The sequence below is a fragment of the Bubalus kerabau genome, chromosome 16 (genome assembly GCF_029407905.1).
Source record: "Bubalus kerabau isolate K-KA32 ecotype Philippines breed swamp buffalo chromosome 16, PCC_UOA_SB_1v2, whole genome shotgun sequence".
NCBI lineage: Eukaryota > Metazoa > Chordata > Mammalia > Artiodactyla > Bovidae > Bubalus > Bubalus kerabau.
This window is the reverse complement of record NC_073639.1, coordinates 57,554,905-57,574,816: the sequence shown is the minus strand read 5'-3', so window position 1 is coordinate 57,574,816 and position 19,912 is coordinate 57,554,905. Positions and strand designations below refer to the sequence as shown.

Below are 19,912 nucleotides of genomic sequence, written 5' to 3'. Positions count from 1 at the left end.
GGACTCTGCTTTGCTTTATACCCAAGGGCAGGAGAGGTAGAGGCCCCAAAGAGGGGGCATGGTAAGTAGAGGGCGGAGCCTTTAGTGTGTGTGGGAGGGGTCCCGGAGTCGGATGGTGGGCGGGGCCTAAAAGGGCGTGGTCGCTAAGGAGGGCTCCCTTCAGCTCCAGTGGAGTGGGCGGGTCACAGGGCGAGGGGGCGTGGTCCACCGTGCGCCCCGCTCCCGAAGGTGGGCGGGGCCTCGGTGGCTCTTGCTGGACCTGCGGCGCCTACATGCCGGACACAACCCCATTGGGCTCCATGTCGGTGAGGTTGCCTCGCAGGTCCTGCTCCTCCTCGAAGGCCTTGAACAGTGAGTTGAAGTTGCCGGCTCCAAAACCCTGGGGCGGGAGAAAGGAGATGAGCTGCGGGGCCCAGAAAGCCACCCGCCGAGGACAGGCGGTCCTTAGTGGTACCTGGTGATTGTGGCGCTGAATGACTTCCAGAAAGAGCGTGGGCCGGTCCTGCATGGGTTTGGTGAAAATCTGCAGGAGGTAGCCTTTCTCGTCGTAGTCCACCAGGATCTTCAGCTCCTAGGTAGGAGGCAGGGGACTAGGTAAGGGGCAGGCTGGCCCGCCCCCCTAGCCTGAAATGGTGGGATTCTTAGAAAGGCCATGGGGGTTCCTGCACCCACAAAGCCAAGAAAAGACCATTTTCTGCAGCAGTTCCAGACACTTCCAAATAGATCCCCCAATTGTCCTCTTAGCACTTCCCCACTTCAGCCCCTGTGTCAGCCACCTAAGGCTGGTGTGGACCACACAAGTACCACCCAAGTACCACCCACACAGCTCTCCAGTGCTTCTGCTTTTGTCTTCTTACAATCCATCTTCCACACAGACAGAGATCTTTTAGAAATCACATCATCTCATTCCCGTTTCCATTCTGCAATGGAAACTAGAACTCTCCTATGTGGCTGCTGGGAATGTAAAATGGTACAGCTGCTGTGGAAAACAGTCTGAGAGTTCTTCTGAGAGTTAATAGTCGAGTTACCATATGACCCAGCAATTTGACTCCTGGGTGTCTACCCAAGAGAATTAAAACTTGTCCACACAAAAACTCATACTCAAAGGATCATAGCAACATTATTCCTATCCCAAAAAGTAGAAACAGATATCTATCAGTGGATGAATGGATAAGCAAAATGTGGTCTCTTCATCCAATGGAATATTATTCAGTTTTATAAAAAGGAACACAGTACTGACACAGGTTTCATGGATGAACCTTGAAAACTTTATGTTGAGTGAAAGAAGTCAGTCACAAAAGATTACATATTATATGATTCTATTTATGTACATGTTTAGAAGAAAGCAACTCTGCTGCTGCTGCTAAGTCGCTTCAGCCGTGTCCAACTCTGTGCGACCCCATAGACGGCAGCCCACCAGGCTCCCCCGTCCCTGGGATTCTCCAGGCAAGAACACTGGAGTGGGTTGCCATTTCCTTCTCCAATGCATGAAAGAGAAAAGTGAAAGTGAAGTTGCTCAGTCGTGTCCGACTCTTAGCGACCCCATGGACTGCAGCCTACCAGGCTCCTCCGTCCATGGGATTTTCCAGGCAAGAGTACTGGAGTGGGGTGCCATTGCCTTCTCTGAAAGCAACTCTATAGAGACAGAAATCAGTGATTGTCTAGGGCTAGGAGTGAGGAGAAGATAGATGGAGAGATTGGGAGGTGGTGGCTAAGAAGTCTGATGTCTCTTTTGAAAGTGATGAAAATGTTCCAAAATTGATTTTGATGATTGTTGCATAATATAGTGAATAGCCAAAAACCACTGAATTGTGTTTTTTTTAATAACATGTTCTGTGACTTATATATCAATAAAGTTGTTAAAAATAAAGCCAAGAAAACCTCCAAAAAAAAAAAAAAAAACCCAAACCTCCAGTGGTTTCTGACCACAGAAGAAAAAAATCCAGACTCCTGAATAGCCTACCAGAGGAATTGGCTCCTGCCTCCCTCTGTGACCTGGGCCACTCCTCAAACATTTTTCTTCATCCACTCTGGCCCTCTTTCTGTTCTTAGATACTCAGAGCTTGCTGCTGCCTCAGGGCCTTTGCATTTGCTATTTCCTCTGCCAGGACTGCTCTTTCTTTAGACCTTCATGCAGCCAACTGCCTCTCATCATCTCGATCAGGGTTCCCAAACTATGGGATCTATGCCTGATGATCTGAGATGGAGGTGATATAAGGACAATGGAACAAAGTGCACGATAAATACGATGTGCTTGAATCATTCCCAAATCATCTCCTCCCATCCCTGGTCTGTGGAAAGATCATCTTCCATGAAACTAGTCTCTGGTGCCAAAAAGGTTGGGGGCCATTGAATTAGATTTCACTGAAATGTCACCTCCTCAGAGAGGCCTTCCCTGACTGCCTCCTATGTAGTAGCCCCAGGTCACTCTCTGTCATAGCCAGTTTAATCACCAACTCTCTCTCTCTCTCTAATGGTGTTTGTATTACTTATTTATTTGTTTGTTGTCTGTCTCCTCACTAGAATGCAAGTTCATGATGGCAGGGCCCTGGTCTGCTCTCCTTCTTCTCCCCCACATCGCAGAGCCTGATGCCAGGGTTAGACGACATTTGTGAGGTAAGATGGAACTCAGGGCTTGTTCTTCTTGGCTGACCCAGGATCGGGCTTTAAACCTCACCTCTAGGATATCAATATTCTCCTTCACCCGGATCTTGGCCGACTTGAGCTTCTCCCGCAGTTGTTTGTAGTATGTGGATGGAACAGCCAAAAACTCCATGCCTCTCTCTCTCAAGTGGCGAATCTGTCTCAGAGCAGGGTCAAGGTCAGTCCTTCTCTCTCCATGCTCAACACCCCCAGCCAGGTAGAAGTGCTGAGCCAGGGTCCCTTTCCAAGCCCCATCAACTGCTACGATGCGATGTCACCTCATCCCCTTCCACCTCTGGGCCTTGTGGGTCTCATGAGAAGAACTGCAATCACTAACACTTAATGGAACCTCACGATGTGCCTGTCTCGGCTTCCCCAGTGGCTCAGTGACAAGGAATCCGCCTGCAATGCAGGAGACCTGGGTTTGATGCCTAGGTTGGGAAGATCCCCTGGAGGAGGGCACAGCAACCCACTCCAGTATTCTTGCCTGGAGAATCCCGTGGACAGAGGAGCCTCGTGGGCTAAAGCCCATGGGTCACAAAGAGTCTGACACGACTAAAGCGACTGAGCACACACACAGGCATGTGCCTGTCTCAAGCACTTTCTATGTACTGTCTCCTTACATTGATGCAGTGATCTTCTGAGACATTTGGATGATTATTCTCCCCACTTCACAGCTGGGAAAACTGAGGCCTTGAAAGATTAAGTGTCTATTCTCAACATAGTAGCCAGGGGAGGTTATTAAAATACTAGTCAAATTATGTCACTCCTCTTCTTACCCTACCCTGGTGTCTCAGAGTCAAATTCAAAGTTCTCACCATCTGCCCTGACTCCTACATTCTGACCTCATTCCTGACCCCTCTCTCCTTTGTTCATTCTGTTCCAGCTGTTCCTTTTTTCTTTTTAATCTTTATGTCACACCAAATGGCATGTGGGATCTTAGTTCCCCAACTGGGAATCGAACCCATGGCCCCTGTGCTCAGAGTCTTAACCACTGGATCACCAGGGAGTTCCCTCAATAAGCATCTATTGAGCAAATGAAAAAATGAATGAAATGAAGTTGCCATGGTCATGCAGTGAATTCTTGGTTGCTCTGGGACTGAATGGTACAGGCCAGGCTCTTGTCCACTTGGTCACCCAACCTCCCCAGAGGCTGGAGCCATAGACTCAGGACACTTAATTTGACTGAAAGGACCTACTGGATCCTGTGACTTAATAGATTCATTTTCAAGTTGAGACAACTGAAGCCCAGAGAGGAAGTTGAATCCCTGGAGACACACAGCAAGTCACAGGTAGAACCGGGTCTAGATCCAGGCTTCCTGTTACTCTGGCACTTGCTTCTTCTGTAGCAGAGAGACAGAACTTTCTGGGGGTGGCAGTGTGCCTACACATGAGTGGCAGGAGCCTGCAAGGGAACCCCGTCAGCTGTCTGGGCCAGTGAAGGGGACCCAGGACTGCCACTTGCCACCCCCACCCCTGGCCCCTGACTCAGTTTGCAAAGTTTGGCTCTGGAGCTGAATGGGAGGTGAATTAGGACCAGGAATGGGCTTCTCACTGCTGTGATGATGTCTTTGGTCTTGAGAGCAATGTGCTGGACCCCAGCACCCCCGTTATAGTCCACATATTCCTGCAGAAGGGAAGCAAGGAAACCATTGTCAGTGGCTCCAGCCAAGAGCCTCAGCTGCAAGAGCCCTCACGCCTCTTCCCTGCTTCCCTCTTTCCCAGCCAAGGTCCCCGGGGCAGGAGACAGAACTCACCTGGATCTGGGACTTCTTCTTGCCCGGTGCTGGCTCATTAATGGGCATCTTGATGGATTCCTCATAATTTGCCACCACGACGGACCGCAGAGAGCTGTACTCCGTGTGCACCTGCGTGTCATCCACGGACCAGAAACGGTGGAACTGCAAGTTCTTCAGGTACCTGCGGGGTTGCCGGAAGGGCCCGCCGGCTCTGAGTGCCGGCCTAGGACTGGCCGTCTGCCCCCACTCCACCTTCCAGAATTTGCTCCCTGAGCAGGCATCAAAAAGGGAACTGCCTTTCACATCACACACATCATGGATTTTAGGACAGTGTTCCTTTGGGTGGAAGTAAAGCATCTGCTAACAAGACCTGTATACATGATGACATACCAACAGATGCAGAACCTTTTTTTTTTAAAGCATCATTTATTTATTTTATTTAAAAAATCATTTTTATTTTTTAAAAGAAATGATTTTTATTTTTAGAAAATGATTTTTTAATTTTTATTAAAAAAATAATTCTTATTTTTTAGGCTACTTTGTGCACATGTGGAATCTTAGTTCTCTGTGCGTGTGTGTGTGCTCAGTTGCTTCAGTCGTGTCTGACTCTTTGTGACCCCATGGACTGTAGCCTGCCAGGCTCCTCTGTCCATGGGATTTCCCAGGCAAGAATACTGGAGTGAGTTGCCATGCCCTCCTTCAGGGGATCTTCCTGACCCAGGGATCGAGCTCCCATCTCCTGTAGCTCCTGCCTTACAGGTGGATTCTTTACTGCTGAGCCACTGGGGAAGCCCCTTAGTTTCCCATCTGTCAAACCCATGCCCACTTGTGCAGTGGAAGCGTGGAATCTCAAGCACTGAACCGCCAGGGAAGTCCCTGGAGGTGCTTTGGAGAAGGGCTACTTGCTTCTGATTTGTACCCACGAGCTCTTTGGGTAGTGGTAGCCTTCCTCCACTGACTTATTGGAAAAGACGCTGATGCTGGGAAAGATTGAAGGCAGCTGGAGAAGAGGGCAACAAAGGATGAGATGTTTGGATGGCATCACGGATTCATTGGACATGAAATAGTGCAAGCTTCGGGGGATGGTGAGGGACAGAGAAGCCTGGTGTGCTGCAGTCCATGGGGTTGCGAAGAGTGGACACAACTTGGTGACTGAGCAACAACAACAAAACCTTCCTTCAAGCCTCCCTGAACTGTGACACCCCCAGTGCTGATTCTCCAAGGTTTCCTGGAGGGGCTTGGTTGGTCAATTTGGGCCTTAAATCATCAGATCTCCATGGTGACAATTTTACAGAGAACAGATGAACTGGTGACCTCAGGCTAACCTCCCCTGCCTTGTGCTCTATTTCCTGATAAGACTGGGGAGCAGTCCCGTCACAGGTGTGGGAAGGGCTTGGGCCAGGAACTCACCATTCAGAGGCAGACACCATCTCTTGATCAGGCTGGTTTCCCACAATGTGATCGATTATCTCAAGACTGCAGCTGGGCCTGGAGAGGGAAACAGTGGATGAGGAGAAGGCTACTCCCTAAATCTCCTTCTCCCTACCCCTCAATAACAATAACTGCTCACTATTCCATAGCACTTACTATAGACACTTTATTTGCCTTCACTCACATACTATTACTAGCCCCATTTTACAGATAAAGAGACTGAGGCTTAGAAAAATAACTTGGGACTCCTGGTGGTCCAGTGGTTAATAATTCGCCTGCCAACAAAAGGGATGCAGATTTGATCCCTGCTGGGGAACTAGGATCCCACATGCAGCCGGGCAGCTAAGCCTGTGTGCCACAACTACTGAGCCTGCGTGATCTGGAGCCTGCGAGCCACAACTAGAGAAGCCCACTTGCTGCGGTGAAGACCCAGCACAGCCAAACAAAGGAAAAAGAAAAGTAACTTGCCAAGGTTAAATAGCTGGGAAGTAACAGAGCTGAGATTTGAACTAAGGCAGTTGTGTTCCAGAGCCTATGCTCTTCACCTCTATGCTGCCTCTTCAAGCCAATCCTGGGGGACCCTCAGGGGCTCCCCCAGCAGGTCCCAAGATGCTCTGCCCGCCCTGCATGGATGAAAGGGGCTTGCTTTCCACCCTCCCCTGTTCCAAGGGGCACTCACAGCTTGGAAAGTTGGGGGTCCATGAATGGTGGTGCCTCGAATCCAGGCAGGAACCGGCCAGTATAGTTCATCTTCTCCACCAGGGTGTGTGTCGTGTCCCCATACTGTGGGTGGCAAACGGCCTGAGGTCCCATCCCGGCTGAACCCAGGCCACACTGCATGGCGCCAACACAGCCCTGGGTTCCAGCCCAGACCTGGCCCTAACTCCAAGTGTGATCTTGGGCAAGTCACTTTCCCTTTCCGAAATGAACTGCAATTTGACATTTGGGAATTTGACAGTCTCCCCATAGGACCACAAGGTCTGTGGGGGTTGTGATGATGTCTTGCTCTTGATACCATCCTAGCTCATCATAGGTGCTCGATACAAATATGTTGTCTGCATGAAGAATGATGAGGGCATTGGATCTAATTACATGGAAGGATCCTTTCAATCACTCTAACAATCTTTGCATGTGTGTGTCCTGCGTCGCTTTAGTCGTGTCTGACTCTTCACGACCCTATGGACCGTAGCCTCCCAGGCTCTTCTGTCCACAGGATTCTCCAGGCAAGAATACTGGAGTGGGTGGCCATGCCGTCTTCCAGGGGATCTTCCCCACCCAGGGATCAAACCTACATCTCTTACATCTCCTGCATTGGCAGGCAGATTCTTTACCACTAGCACCACCTGGGAAGACCCTAAGAATCCTTGAAAGTGAAAGTGAAGTCGCTGAGTCATATTTGACTCTTAGCAACCCCATGGACCGCAGCCTACCAGGCTCCTCCGCCCATGGCATTTTCTAGGCAGGAGTACTGGAGTGGGGTGCCATTGCCTTCTCCAAGTTGTAGTAAATCTTGAGGAGGGGGACTTCCCGGTGGTCCAGTGATTGAGACTTCACCTTCCAATGCAGGGGGTATGGGTTGGATCCCTGGTTGGGGAGCTAAGATCCCCTATACCTTGCAGCCAAAAGCCAAAATATAAAACAGAAGCAATATTGTAACAAATTCGATAAAGACTTTAAAAATGTTCCACATCAAAAAAAAAAATTTTTTTTAACATAAATCATGAGGAGGAAGGACCTATGATGGTCTCAGGTGCTAAATAGGCTTTGTTGGGTTATCTACGATATGCCAGTGTTGTTGTTCTAAGTACTATGTATGAATCATCTCATTTGATCCTTAAAATGACCGGAGGGAGGGATCACAGCTAAAGGAACAGGCCCAGAACAGTTAAGTAGTGTTTGGCAGGTCATACAGGTGGTCCTTGCTCATTTAAATGGACTTGCAGAGAGGTGAAGTGATTTGTCCAAAGTCACACAGCTTGAGTGGGGAGGGGCTTCCATCCCATCTCCTTCCCCAGACCTACCCATCTCCTTCCTTCGGAGCCCCTGCCTGCCACTTGCAGTCCCATGCTCTCACCTCGACTGGGGAGGAAGGGAAGCCCAGAGATGGGTGACTGGGAGCCCTCCTCAGCCTCTGCACACCAGCCAAGAATACAGGAGATCAGGGTCAAGGGAGAATGTTTGTGCTTTGAGGCACAAGGATGGGATGGTATAATGGAGTCAGGGGTTGGGAAAGGAGGGTCCTGGCATCTCTGTGGGTGTAGGCAAGGTGGAGGCTCCGAAGTTAACTCACCGTCTGTAGCACAGCAAACTTCACCTTTCCAAGCTTATCTTGCTCTACCCAAGGCTCCCGCACAATCTTGGCACCTCGTTCCCGGGCTTTCTGCAGAGGACACGGGATGGGGAGGCGGTCCGTGCTGGATCCTCAGGGAGCCCTTTGGCTGTCCCTGCTGGATCCTCTCTGTGTGGTCCTGCCACAGCCTCTTCCAGTGTTTCCAGCCCCAGGCAGGAACTCCAACCAACTTTAACTGTTGCCCTTGACACTCATGCCTCGTGCCCATTTGGCAGATTGGAAAACTGAGGCCTGGGGCTGTGGGGGACAAACCAGGTGAGGGTGGGGGTCTGTCCTGCCTGTCCTGTGCTCACTCACTCTGTGGCCCTGCCCCCGCTCTAGGCTTCAGTTTCTTCATTAGTGAAAAAGGGTGGTTGGATAAGTCGAATACCAGCTGGCATTTATTTATTTATTTTTAAAAACATTTATTCATTTGGCTGCATTGGGTCATAGTTGCAACATACAGGATCTTCTTTGTAATAGGCGGGCTCTGGAGCATATTAGGTTGCCCCATAACATGTGGGATCTGAGTTCCTAGACTGGGGATTGAACCCACGTCTGCTGCATTAGAAGGCAGATTCGTAACCCCTGGACCACCAGGGAAGTCCCCATGCTGGCACTTATTGAGCACCTACTATGTGTCAGACCCTCTGCCAGTTGCCTTACATGCATGATTCGTGTATTTATTTAGCAAAACCTCATTACTGGATGTCTATGCTTATCACATGTCAGGCATTGTTGTAAGTATTAACCTCTTAAATCCTCATTACGTGAAAGACACTATTATTGTCTCTTTTATGAATGGAGTCATTCACTTAAAGATGAGGACATTGAAACACAAAGAAAGTAAGTCATTCACCTAAAGTCACACAGCAATTAAGATTCAGACACAGTAGTCTGCCCCTGGAATCTACACTTTAAACCTCTAAACTGCCTCTTTTAAAAAAAGAATTAATTACTTTATTTGACTTCACTGGGTCTTACTTGTGGCATGTGGGAGCTAGTTCCTTGACCAGGGATCGAACCCAGGCCCCCTGCATTGGGAGCTCGGAATCTTAGCCACTGGAACACCAGGGAAGTCCCTAAACTGTCTCTTGAATACAGTGCTTGGTACAGAATCATGCTCATGAAATGATAATTATGATCTCGTTTCCTCTTTGTAACAACTCAGTGAGATGGGTGGTTATTCCCATTTTACAGATGCAGAAACTGAGGCCTGGAGAGAGATTGCTTGGCTACCAAGGGGCAGATGTCACTGGAACTCAGGTATGTGTCAACCAGCGTCTGGGCACATCACTCCAGCGTGGCAGTGCCCTCCAGCCCTGACCGATGGGAGGTCCCTCTGGCAGATAGAGGGCAGGCTGAGGCTCCCTGCTTTGTCTCCACGCCAGCCCAGGTGCGGTCTCACCTGCACAATGTAGTCACAATCCTCCACCTCAAACGCAATGTCCTTCACTCCATCGCCGTGTTTCACCAGGTGATCGCCCATCTCTGTGGTCAGCAGGGGAGGCAGGTGATGCTGGAGTCACGGCCCCTCCCCCATACTCTCAGCCTTCTGAGCTCCATCTCCTTCTGGGCTCAGGCCCCCTCCCTCAACCCTAACCCACCTCTGTGTCCCTGACCCCCACCCACAATACCATGTCTCCACTCCTTGGCACCTTGAACCCTCCAAGGCCCCCTCACCTTTGTTCCAGGGGTTGAGGGCAGAGGAGAAGACGAACACGATCTAAGATGTAGAGGAGAAGAGGGATGTTGCTGGTGGGTCAGGTGAACTTGTGGAGGTGTACCCCCAGCCCCTCTCCCTGCCCACCAGCAAGATACCCCTGGTGGGGCATTAGGACCACCTCCTCCCTGCCAGGCAGAACTCTGTTTTTTTTTTTTTTTTTTTTGGCTATGCCATGTGGCATATGGGATCTTAGTACCCTGACCAGGCTTCCAACCCATGCCCTCTGCAGTGGAAACACAGAATCTTAACCACTGGACTGCCAGGGAATTCCCAAGGACTCTTGATCCTGGGTTCCTGCCCCTTCTCTGCCTTAGTTTCCCCTCTGGTCCTGAGGGATGGGGGCTTCCCCCATGCCAGAGCCGCCTGGAGTCCCGGGATGAGCTGGTGGTCAGGCCTGCCTGTGGGGAGAGCTCCAGGGACCTACAGACCAGGGCACGGCTCAGAGTTAAAGCTCTGATGCTGGAGGCCTTTGCCCACTTTTCCCGAACATCCATGAGACCAGCATTGGGCCAGGCTGAGAAGGAGACCAAACCAAAAAGGTCCCTGTTGTGCATTGTACAAAGGTGCCCATGGGGGCTGACCTCAGCACAGGCTCTGCTAACCACACCAGGCAGCCTGGAAGAGCACCCAGCCACCTGGAGGAAGGGCCTCATGATCTGCTGCACCCAGAGGTGCCAGAGCCACCAGGGAGCCCAGAGACCAGCAGGGGAGAGACGGGCCTCCTGGAGGAGTGGGGGCCTGTAGCAGAGACTCACCTGCCCTTGCTTGACCACATGGCTCACCACTTCCCGGGAACCGGTCTCCAGGCCCTTGTAGGCTAGGGGCTCAAAGCCCAGCTTACTGCAGTAATACGACGCAGCCTGAATCACAGAGTTGAAAGCAGGCCTGTGAGGGGTGAGGTGCTGGCCCACACCCCCACAGCGTGTCTGCCCCGTTGCCCCAGGTACTGTTCCTCCTGGGAAAAAAGCCTGGTTCCCTGGCCCATGCTGATCTCCCTTAAGTTCCCCCCTGGGGTCTGCAGCCTGGATTGTGTAATTAGGATCCAAAGAGTGACTGTCCTTCCAGGACACTCCCGACACTGGCCAGGATCCTCCCTCCCAGCGGCCAATCACAGACCTGGCCAGAGGCCTGCCCCTGTCCTGGAGGCCCCTTGCCTGCCCTCTGCCCAATCCCAACACCTTGCCCCGGCTTCTACCTGCTTGGCATTGCCAACCCAGAAGGTCACAGAGTGAAAGTGGAGGAATCGGCCTCTTTCAGGCTGCAGAAGGAGAGAAGGGGCGAGACTGAGTCCCTAGAAGTGGGTCTAGAAAAGTGTCAGTGGAGAGGGGTCCCCTAGCCCCCTCCCTTGTGCCACCCTCAATCCCAGAAGTGAGGACAAGTCACCTCATCCCACCCCTCTGCCCTGAAGCCTTGCCAAGCCTCGAAAGAGGGTTCTCATGTAGAAACTGAGTTCCTGTGGGCTTAGGATTGGTAAGCCCCACCCACTGAGGAGGTCTACCCAGGTTTCACAGCATGAACAGTCTTATGTTACAGGAGCAAGGATTTAAATGTGACCCACTGTGTTGTCTGCAGAATATGAAATAAACAAAAACTAGGAACTGGATTCGGAGAAGGCAATGGCACCCCACTCCAGTACTCTTGCCTGGAAAATCCCATGGATGGAGGAGCCTGATAGGCTGCAGTCCATGGGGTCGCTAAGAGTCAGAAACGACTGAGCGACTTCACTTTCACTTTAGAAAGAACTTCCAGGCACGATTAAGCAATTGGCAGGAATTTAAAAAGAGGTAAAAGTTTTTCTTAGGAAGGCAAGGTTGAAGTGAGTCCAGTCGCAATGAGGTCAGGGGAGTGCAGAGATGAACCTGAGCCTGTGTCCAGAATGTCACGTACCCACTGAAGCTATTCCTCTTCTGCCCTTTGCTGACATCCCAGGCTCCCAGGGCCCTGACCCCACATTTCCCCTCCTGCTTACCTTCTCTCCTTTGTCGCTGTAAGTCGTCTAGGAAGAAAGAAAAGAACAGTAAGACCCAGACACTCGGACACAGTGTGCTTATGGAAATCTCACCGCAGATCCCTACCATCAGGTAAGGCCGCCATGGCCCCAGGCAGGCTCTTTTTTTTTTTTTTTTAAGCTTAGGCTTTTTTTTTTTCTTTCTTAATTCATGTATTTTTAATCGAAGGATAATTACAATCTTGTGTTGGTTTCTGCCATACATTGCCATGGATCAGGCATATTTCCCCTCCCTCTTGAGCCTTTCTCCCACCTCTCACCTCTCACCTCCCACCCCATCCCACCCCTCTAGGTTGTCACCCCAGGCAGTCTCTTACCATGATTGATCGTGGTCACACTTCCTGCTGAGAAGACTGGGACTAGAGGCCAGCGGAGTGCTGGACAGAAGTATTTAACATGTAGCTGGCCCCGCCCCCGGCCTCCTGGTCTTCCTGGGGGTGGGAGCTGATCCTGGAGGCTCCTGGGCCTGGAGACCTCTAATCCAGCCACAGCCTCATTGGACAGGGTGACGCTGTGAGGCCTGGAAAGGGGGACTGACATGCCCAAGGCCACTAGCCAGTGGGGCCCAGAGGCAGGCACAGACGCCAAGGGCACAACGTTCTTTCCAGGACCCTGCGCTGGGGATTTTGATCTTTGCCCTCCAGAATTCAAAGCCCAGAAGCCAAGGCCAGCTTGCATGCAGAGGTGACTCCAGAATTCATAATTAAGGGGAATTTGAGCTATTTCAAATCCTGAAAGATGATGCTGTGAAAGTGTTGCACTCAATATGCCAGCAAATTTGGAAAACTCAGCGGTGGCCACAGGACTGGAAAAGGTCCGTTTTCATTCCAATCCCAAAGAAAGGCAATGCCAAAGAATGCTCAAACTACTGCACAATTGAACTCATTTCACATGCTAGTAAAGTAATGCTCAAAATTCTCCAAGCCAGGCTTCAGCAATACATGAACCGTGAACTTCCTGATGTTCAAGCTGGATTTAGAAAAGGCGGAGGAACCAGAGATCAAATTGCCAACATCCACTGGATCATGGATAAAGCAAGAGAGTTCCAGAAAAATATCTGCTTCTGCTTCATTGACTATGCCAAAGCCTTCGACTGTGTGGATCACAGTAAACTGTGGGAAATTCTGAAAGAGATGGGAATACCAGACCACCTGACCTGCCTCTTGAGAAATCTGTATGCAGGTCAGGAAGCAACAGTTAGAACTGGACATGGAACAACAGACTGGTTCCAAATAGGAAAAGGAGTACATCAAGGCTGTATATTATCACCCTGCTTATTTAGCTTATATGCAGAGTACATCATGAGAAACGCTGGGCTGGAAGAAGCACAAGCTGGAATCAAGATTGCCAGGAGAAATATCAATAACCCCAGATATGCAGATGACACCACCTTTAGGGCAGAAAGTGAAGAGGAACTAAAAAGCCTCTTGATGAAAGTGAAAGAGGAGAGTGAAAAAGTTGGCTTAAAGCTCAACATTCAGAAAACGAAGATCATGGCATCTGGTCCCATCACTTCATGGGAAATAGATGGGGAAACAGTGGAAACAATGTCAGACTTTATTTTTGGGGGCTCCAAAATCACTGCAGATGGTGACTACAGCCATGAAATTAAAAGACTCTTACTCCTTGGAAGGAAAGTTATGACCAACCTAGATAGCATATTCAAAAGCAGAGAGATTTCTTTGCCAACAAAGGTCCGTCTAGTCAAGGCTATGGTTTTTCCTGTGGTCATGTATGGATTTGAGAGTTGGACTGTGAAGAAGGCTGAGTGCCAAAGAATTGATGCTTTTGAACTGTGGTGTTGGAGAAGACTCTTGAGAGTCCCTTGGACTGCAAGGAGATCCAACCAGTCCATGCTAAAGGAGATCAGTCCTGGGTGTTCATTAGAAGGACTGATGCTTAAGCTGAAACTCCAATACTTTGGCCACCTCATGCGAAGAGTTGACTCATTGGAAAAAACCCTGATGCTGGGAGGGATTGGGGGCAGGAGGAGAAGGGGACGACAGAGGATGAGATGGCTGACTTGATGGACATGAGTTTGGGTAAACTCCGGGAGTTGGTGATAGATAGGGAGGCCTGGCATGCTGAGATTCATGGGGTCGCAAAGAGTCAGACACGACTGAGCAACTGAACTGAATTGATGTTGCCCCAGCCTGTTTTTTTTTTTTTTAATGAAAGTCCATTAATTATTTATTAATGTTTATTTATTTATTGGCTGCATTAGGTCTTCATTGCTGCATGGGCTTTTCTCTAGTTGTGGCGAGCAGGGGCTACTCTTGGTTGTGGTGCTTGGCTTCTCTCTCCTTTTTTTAAACTTAGTTGATTTATTTATTTATTCATTTTTGGTCGCACTGGGTCTTTGTCGCTGCACGTGGGCTTTCTCTAGTTGTGGTGCGCGGGCTTCCCACTGCGGTGGCTTCTCCTGTTGCAGAGCACAGGCTCTAGGCACACGGGCTTCAGTAGTTGTAGCACTGGGGCTCAGTAGTTGTGGCTCATGGGCTTTCATTGCTCTTCGGCACGTGGAATCTTTCTGCACCAGGGATTGAACCTGTGTCCCTTACACTGGACCAACAGGGCAGTCCCAGCCTGGGTACTGGGGAAGAGGCTGTGGCCCTACCCCTGGCCCAGAGTGGGTGGGATGTGGGAGCTATCACCCTGGGAGGAGGAAGGCCTGGGTTCTTCCCTAGAATCCCCCCACACCTGAATCTTCAAGGCTGAGTTTCCTGGAACATGGTGCGGTGACTGCTGGCCAGCTGTGGCATTTACCTGAGGGCTCCAGGACAGCTCCCCAGCCCTCGTCTAACTCCACCTCAGTCCCCAGAAACCCCATTGCTGAGCTGTCTTCCTAGGGAACTGACTTCATCAACTATCCTCATTGCCTGAAAAAACATTCTTTCCAGTCCCTGATGCTGGCAGTCTCAGCCTGTGACTATACCCCTCACCCCCTGTCTTGCATTTTGGCCCTCCAAACGTCCTGCATTAGCCTTTGTTGTTGTCTTTTGAAAGTAATGTTTATTTTGCCCCAGTGACAAATCATTCATAGTTTTTTCCAATTTATTTAAACTAAAAAAAATGTTCACTAATTTCTCCCACTCCCTGCCCCATCCCCCACCCCGCCCCTGACAGTCACAGGCCAGGTCTCTGTGTCTGTGAACCTGGTGTATGGTGTGTTTTGCTTTCTTTGTTTGTTTTTCTTTGTTTGTTTTTTTTTTTAACACATTCTTGACCAGAGGCGTATTAATACATCTTTTGTCATCTGAACATTATTGACCGGAGACCTAGCAGTATCACTTACATAGCAAATCACCAGTCACAGGTGTTAGTTTCTGCAAAAATTCCACTATCAATAATGAGTTAAGATACTGCATATAAGAGAGATCATAGGAGGTCTACCCTGTTGGTCCATTGGTTAAGACCCATGCTTCCACTGTAGGGGGTGCAGGTTCAATCCCTAGTTGGAGAACTAAGATCCATATGCCAAAAAAAAAAAAAGGAAATTTCAAGAGAAGGGAGGATAAGCACACTAGTCAGGTAAAGAAAACTTAGGTGTGAAATCCAGAACATTCACACCCATGTTTTCTTTACCTTTTCACATTCACCATATGAGTATTCCACTGGCTTTAACACTAATCCTAATTATAACACTGGATGTAGCCCTACCTCCGCCCTATGGCTCTCTTTGTCCTAAAGTTAATAAATACCCTAAGCCAACACCAATAACCCTATTAAAAAAAAATAATCACTGGGGACGCTTAGTGGTTCAGTGGTTAGGACTGTGTGCTTTCACTGCTGAGGATCCAATCCCTGGTTAGAGAGCTAAGGTATTGCAAGCCTAATGGTACGGCCAAAAAAAAAGAGAGAGAGAGAAAGAGCAATCATATAGTGTTTGTCTTTCTCTGACTTATTTCATTTGGAATAATGCTCTTGCAACCCATGCCTGTTGTTGTAAATGGCAAAATTTTCATTCCCTTTTACGGCTCATTGTTTTAAAAATATTTTGAAGATTTATTTATTTATTTTGGGGGGCTGTGATGGGTCTCCATTGCTGCACGTGGGCTTTCTCTAGTTGCGGTGAGCAGAAGCTACTCTCTAATTGTAGTGCGTGGACTTCTCATTGAGGAGGCTTCTCTTGCTTTGGAGCACGGGCTCTAGGGCCCTCAGGCGTCAGGAGCTGCAGCTTCCGGGCTCTAGAGCACAGACTCAGCAGTTGTGGCGCATGGGCTTAGTTGTTTCCCAGCACGTGGGAACTTCTCAGACCAGGGATTGAACCAGTGCCCCTTGCATTGCAAGGCAGATTCCTAACCACTGGACCACCAGGGAAACCCTATAATTTTTTTTTTTTTTTTTGGCTAGTGAGTTGTGAGGTCTTCCTGTATGTTAGATATTAGCCCTTTATCAAATATGTGATTTGCAAATATTTCCTCCCACTCAATAGGTTGCCTTTTCATTTTGTTGATGGTTTCCTTTGCTGTGCAGAAGTGTTTTAGTTTGATGTGATCCTATTTGTTTATTTTTGCTTTTGCTTTTGGTGTCAGATGCCTTAAAATTTTTTTGTTGTTTGTTTCTTCTTCTATTTTTTTTTGGCTTGCAGGATCTTAGTTTCCTGACCAGGGACTGAACCCAGGCCCCACCAATGAAAGCACTAAGTCCTAACCACTGGACCACCAAGGAATTCCCTGCCTTTTTTCTTTTCTTTTTTTAATACCGAAAAACAGATAATCCTGGTAGGTTATGACCTTGAGGATCATTCAGTCCAACATTCAATCCAATGTTCCCATTTCTCAGATAAGAAAAACAGACTAACAGCAAGAAGGTGCCTGACATTACCCCCCTCATTCTTTCCTGCCCCCTTCCTCCCTCCTTGCCTCTCTTGTCTTTCCCTCCCAACCAGAGAGCAAAGAGAGGCTTGTACCAGGGAGGAGCACCCCTTCCCACCTTCCTCAGCAAGACCTGCTAGGTCCTCCTGGTCCACTCTCAAATTTCCACCTCCTCCAGGAAGCCCTCTCAGAACTAACTCCCCAGCTCGAGGTCAGAGGTTCAGCTGCTTAGCTGCCATGGGTCAGCCTTAGTCAGCAAACCCCTGGGAGGTGGGACCTGGGACAATCAGAGAACTTTCCTAAGCCAGTCAGAATAGAACTGGAATGTGAACCAGATTATTCCAAGTCCAGAGCCTACACTTTTTATTTTTGGCTGCACCACTGCATGGCATGTAGTTCCCCAACCAGGAATCGAACTGGAGAACCCTTGTAGTGGGAGTGCAGAATCTTAACCTCTGGATTGCCAGGGAAGTCCCCAGAACCCCCCCCACCCCCCACCATCGCCGTAGGCATCACCTTCTAGGCAAGTGGGAGATATTGATTCCCCCCCCCACCAGACAGATGGGAAGACTGAGGCTCGGAGAGTGAATATACGCCCCTAGGGTTGTAGAGCTGTAAGAACAGAGATCCTAGCTCCGGCCTATTTGCTTCTATTTGCTTCCCACCAGTCCAGACATCTTTTCCCTCTTCTGTTTCCTGGGCAAATATGAAGGTAGGCAAGGTGGCCCCACCTCCTTATTCCGCCCCTACTGGGCCAGTCTGCCTCTGGGTCCACCTTGGTCCCCTGAGTCTAGGTTTCCATCGGAAGACGGGAGTGGGTGGAGCCCAGAGTGGCACTCACGGGCCGGGAGTTTCCACATGGGAGAATGTCTCAGTGCACCCTCCCATCCCAGGTGCAGAGGAACATTGTGTCCCCTTGCTTGCGGCGGCCAACTCAAATCCTTTCTCCTGGAACCCGACCTGCCCTGTGCCCTCGGCACAAAGTTAATGTTTGCTGAATCAAGGAAACATGTCAGCAGCAGCCTCGGGTGCCAAAGGTAAGCGACCGGCTCTGCTGACCAGGGCTGGTATCTTCGTTCCTCCTATCCCCTGGACTTTGCTTCCATAAACACTGTGGGGTCTCAGTCACATGCTGGAAGCACCCCTACATGCCTCTCCCATCTGTGGGAGAGGTGGGGGAGGGGAACCTACAGGACCCAGTCTTTGGAGCCCCCCGGGCCCCCTTCCTAGGGCTCCATCTCAGGCTGGGCCCAGTTGGAGAAGGTTAGCAGTGGATGGATATGGCTGCCTTGGCTCTTTGTTCCTGAGTGGCCAGTCCATGCCCATCCTGTGCTAGGAGCTAGGTGCCAGATGGCTTGCTCAAGGAGCCCACAACCCAGATGTCCTCATGTGACTCACCCTCCACTGTGCCCTGGTGTGTAGATGACAGGGAACCCGCAGGCTTGAGGCTGATTTTCTTTCTTTCATTTTGTAAAAAATAATTTTTAAAATTTATTTTTGACTCTGCTGGGTCTTCACTGTTGTGCAGGCTTTGCTCTAGTTTTGGGGAGCTGGGGGCCCACTTTCTAGTTGTGGTGCCAGGGCTTCTCACTGCGGTGTCTTCCCTTGTTGCAGAGCACTGGCTCTAGGGTGCTTGGGCTTCAGTAGCTGTGGGATGTGGGCTCTAGAGCACAGGCTCAGTAGTTGTGCAAGGGCTTTAGTTGCTCCACAGCCTGTGGGATCTTCCCGGCCTAAGGATCGAACCTGTGTCTCCTGCACTGGCAGGCAGATTCTTTACCGGTGAGCCATGAGGGAAGCCCCTGATTTGATATATTTTTTTTTCTTTTAACATAGTTGAGCCAGCCATTATCCTGAAGATTTGATAATCATCTATTTAGAATCTTGGCCTTTTTTTTTTTTTTTTTTCTTTTTAGGATGCACCACGAGGCCTGTGGAATATTAGTTCCCAGATCACCTGACCTCCCTCTTGAGAAATCTGTATGCAGGTCAGGAAGCAACAGTTAGATCTGGACATGGAACAACAGACTGGTTCCAAATAGGAAAAGGAGTACGTCAAGGCTGTATATTGTCGCCCTGCTTATTTAACTTATATGCAAAGTACATCATGAGAAACGCTGGACTGGAAGAAACACAAGTTGGAATCAAGATTGATGGGAGAAATATCAATAACTTCAGATATGCAGATGACACCACCCTTAGGGCAGAAAGTGAAGAGGAACTAAAAAGCCTCTTGATGAAAGTGAAAGAGGAGAGTGAAAAAGTTGGCTTAAAGCTCAACATTCAGAAAACGAAGATCATGGCATCTGGTCCCATCACTTCATGGGAAATAGATGGGGAAACAGTGGAAACAATGTCAGACTTTATTTTTTGGGGCTCTAAAATCACTGCAAATGGTGACTGCAGCCATGAAATTAAAAGATGCTTACTCCTTGGAAGGAAAGTTATGACCAACCTAGATAGCATATTCAAAAGCAGAGACGTTACTTTGCCAACAAAGGTCTGTCTAGTCAAGGCTATGGTTTTTCCTGTGGTCATGTATGGATGTGAGAGTTGTACTGTGAAGAAGGCTGAGTGCGGAAGAATTGATGCTTTTGAACTGTGGTGTTGGAGAAGACTCTTGAGAGTCCCTTGGATTGCAAGGAGATCCAACCAGTCCATTCTGAAGGAGATCAGCCCTGGGATTTCTTTGGAAGGAATGATGCTAAAGCTGAAACTCCAGTACTTTGGCCACCTCATGCGAAGAGTTGACTCATTGGAAAAGACTCTGATCCTGGGAGGGATTGGGGGCAAGAGGAGAAGGGAATGACAGAGGATGAGCGGGCTGGATGGCATCACTGACTCGATGGACGTGAGTCTGAGTGAACTCCGGGAGTTGGTGATGGACAGGGAGGCCTGATGTGCTGCGATTCATGGGGTCACAAAGAGTTGGACATGACTGAGCTGAACTGAACTGAACCAGGGATTGAACCTGAGCCCTTTGCATTGGAAGTGCAGAATCCTAACCACTAGATGGCCAGGGAAGTCCCTTAAGGCTGCTGTTTGTAGGAAGGCCTGCTTGTAAGGTTGAGTCTTGGTTGACATTGAGGAACTTGTATTTCAGGAAGGTTCCCACCATCCCCAGAAATGGTAAAAGTCACTCACTGGGCCTAAACCGTGCAAACAGTATGGCTTATGCCAGACACCTGCTTCTTTCCTGAGAATCTGGGATTTTGGTACCCA

At 49.4% G+C, this 19,912-nt stretch overlaps 1 protein-coding gene across 1 annotated transcript in view; it reads right to left on the bottom strand.

Annotated features, from left to right (window-relative positions):
- Positions 1–268: 268 nt before the first annotated feature.
- The window catches only part of HPD (4-hydroxyphenylpyruvate dioxygenase), a 29,155-nt gene continuing 9,511 nt past the window's right edge, over positions 269–19,912 (bottom strand). Inside the window, exons 2-14 of the mRNA XM_055549954.1 lie at positions 11,838–11,864; positions 11,064–11,126; positions 10,624–10,728; positions 9,826–9,868; positions 9,551–9,633; positions 8,104–8,193; positions 6,493–6,596; positions 5,793–5,870; positions 4,401–4,563; positions 4,199–4,270; positions 2,678–2,800; positions 455–571; positions 269–379 (exon numbers count right to left, since the gene is read on the bottom strand). Coding sequence (XP_055405929.1) covers positions 269–379; positions 455–571; positions 2,678–2,800; positions 4,199–4,270; positions 4,401–4,563; positions 5,793–5,870; positions 6,493–6,596; positions 8,104–8,193; positions 9,551–9,633; positions 9,826–9,868; positions 10,624–10,728; positions 11,064–11,126; positions 11,838–11,864 — 1,179 coding nt within the window. The remainder of the gene's footprint in view (positions 380–454; positions 572–2,677; positions 2,801–4,198; positions 4,271–4,400; positions 4,564–5,792; positions 5,871–6,492; positions 6,597–8,103; positions 8,194–9,550; positions 9,634–9,825; positions 9,869–10,623; positions 10,729–11,063; positions 11,127–11,837; positions 11,865–19,912) is intronic.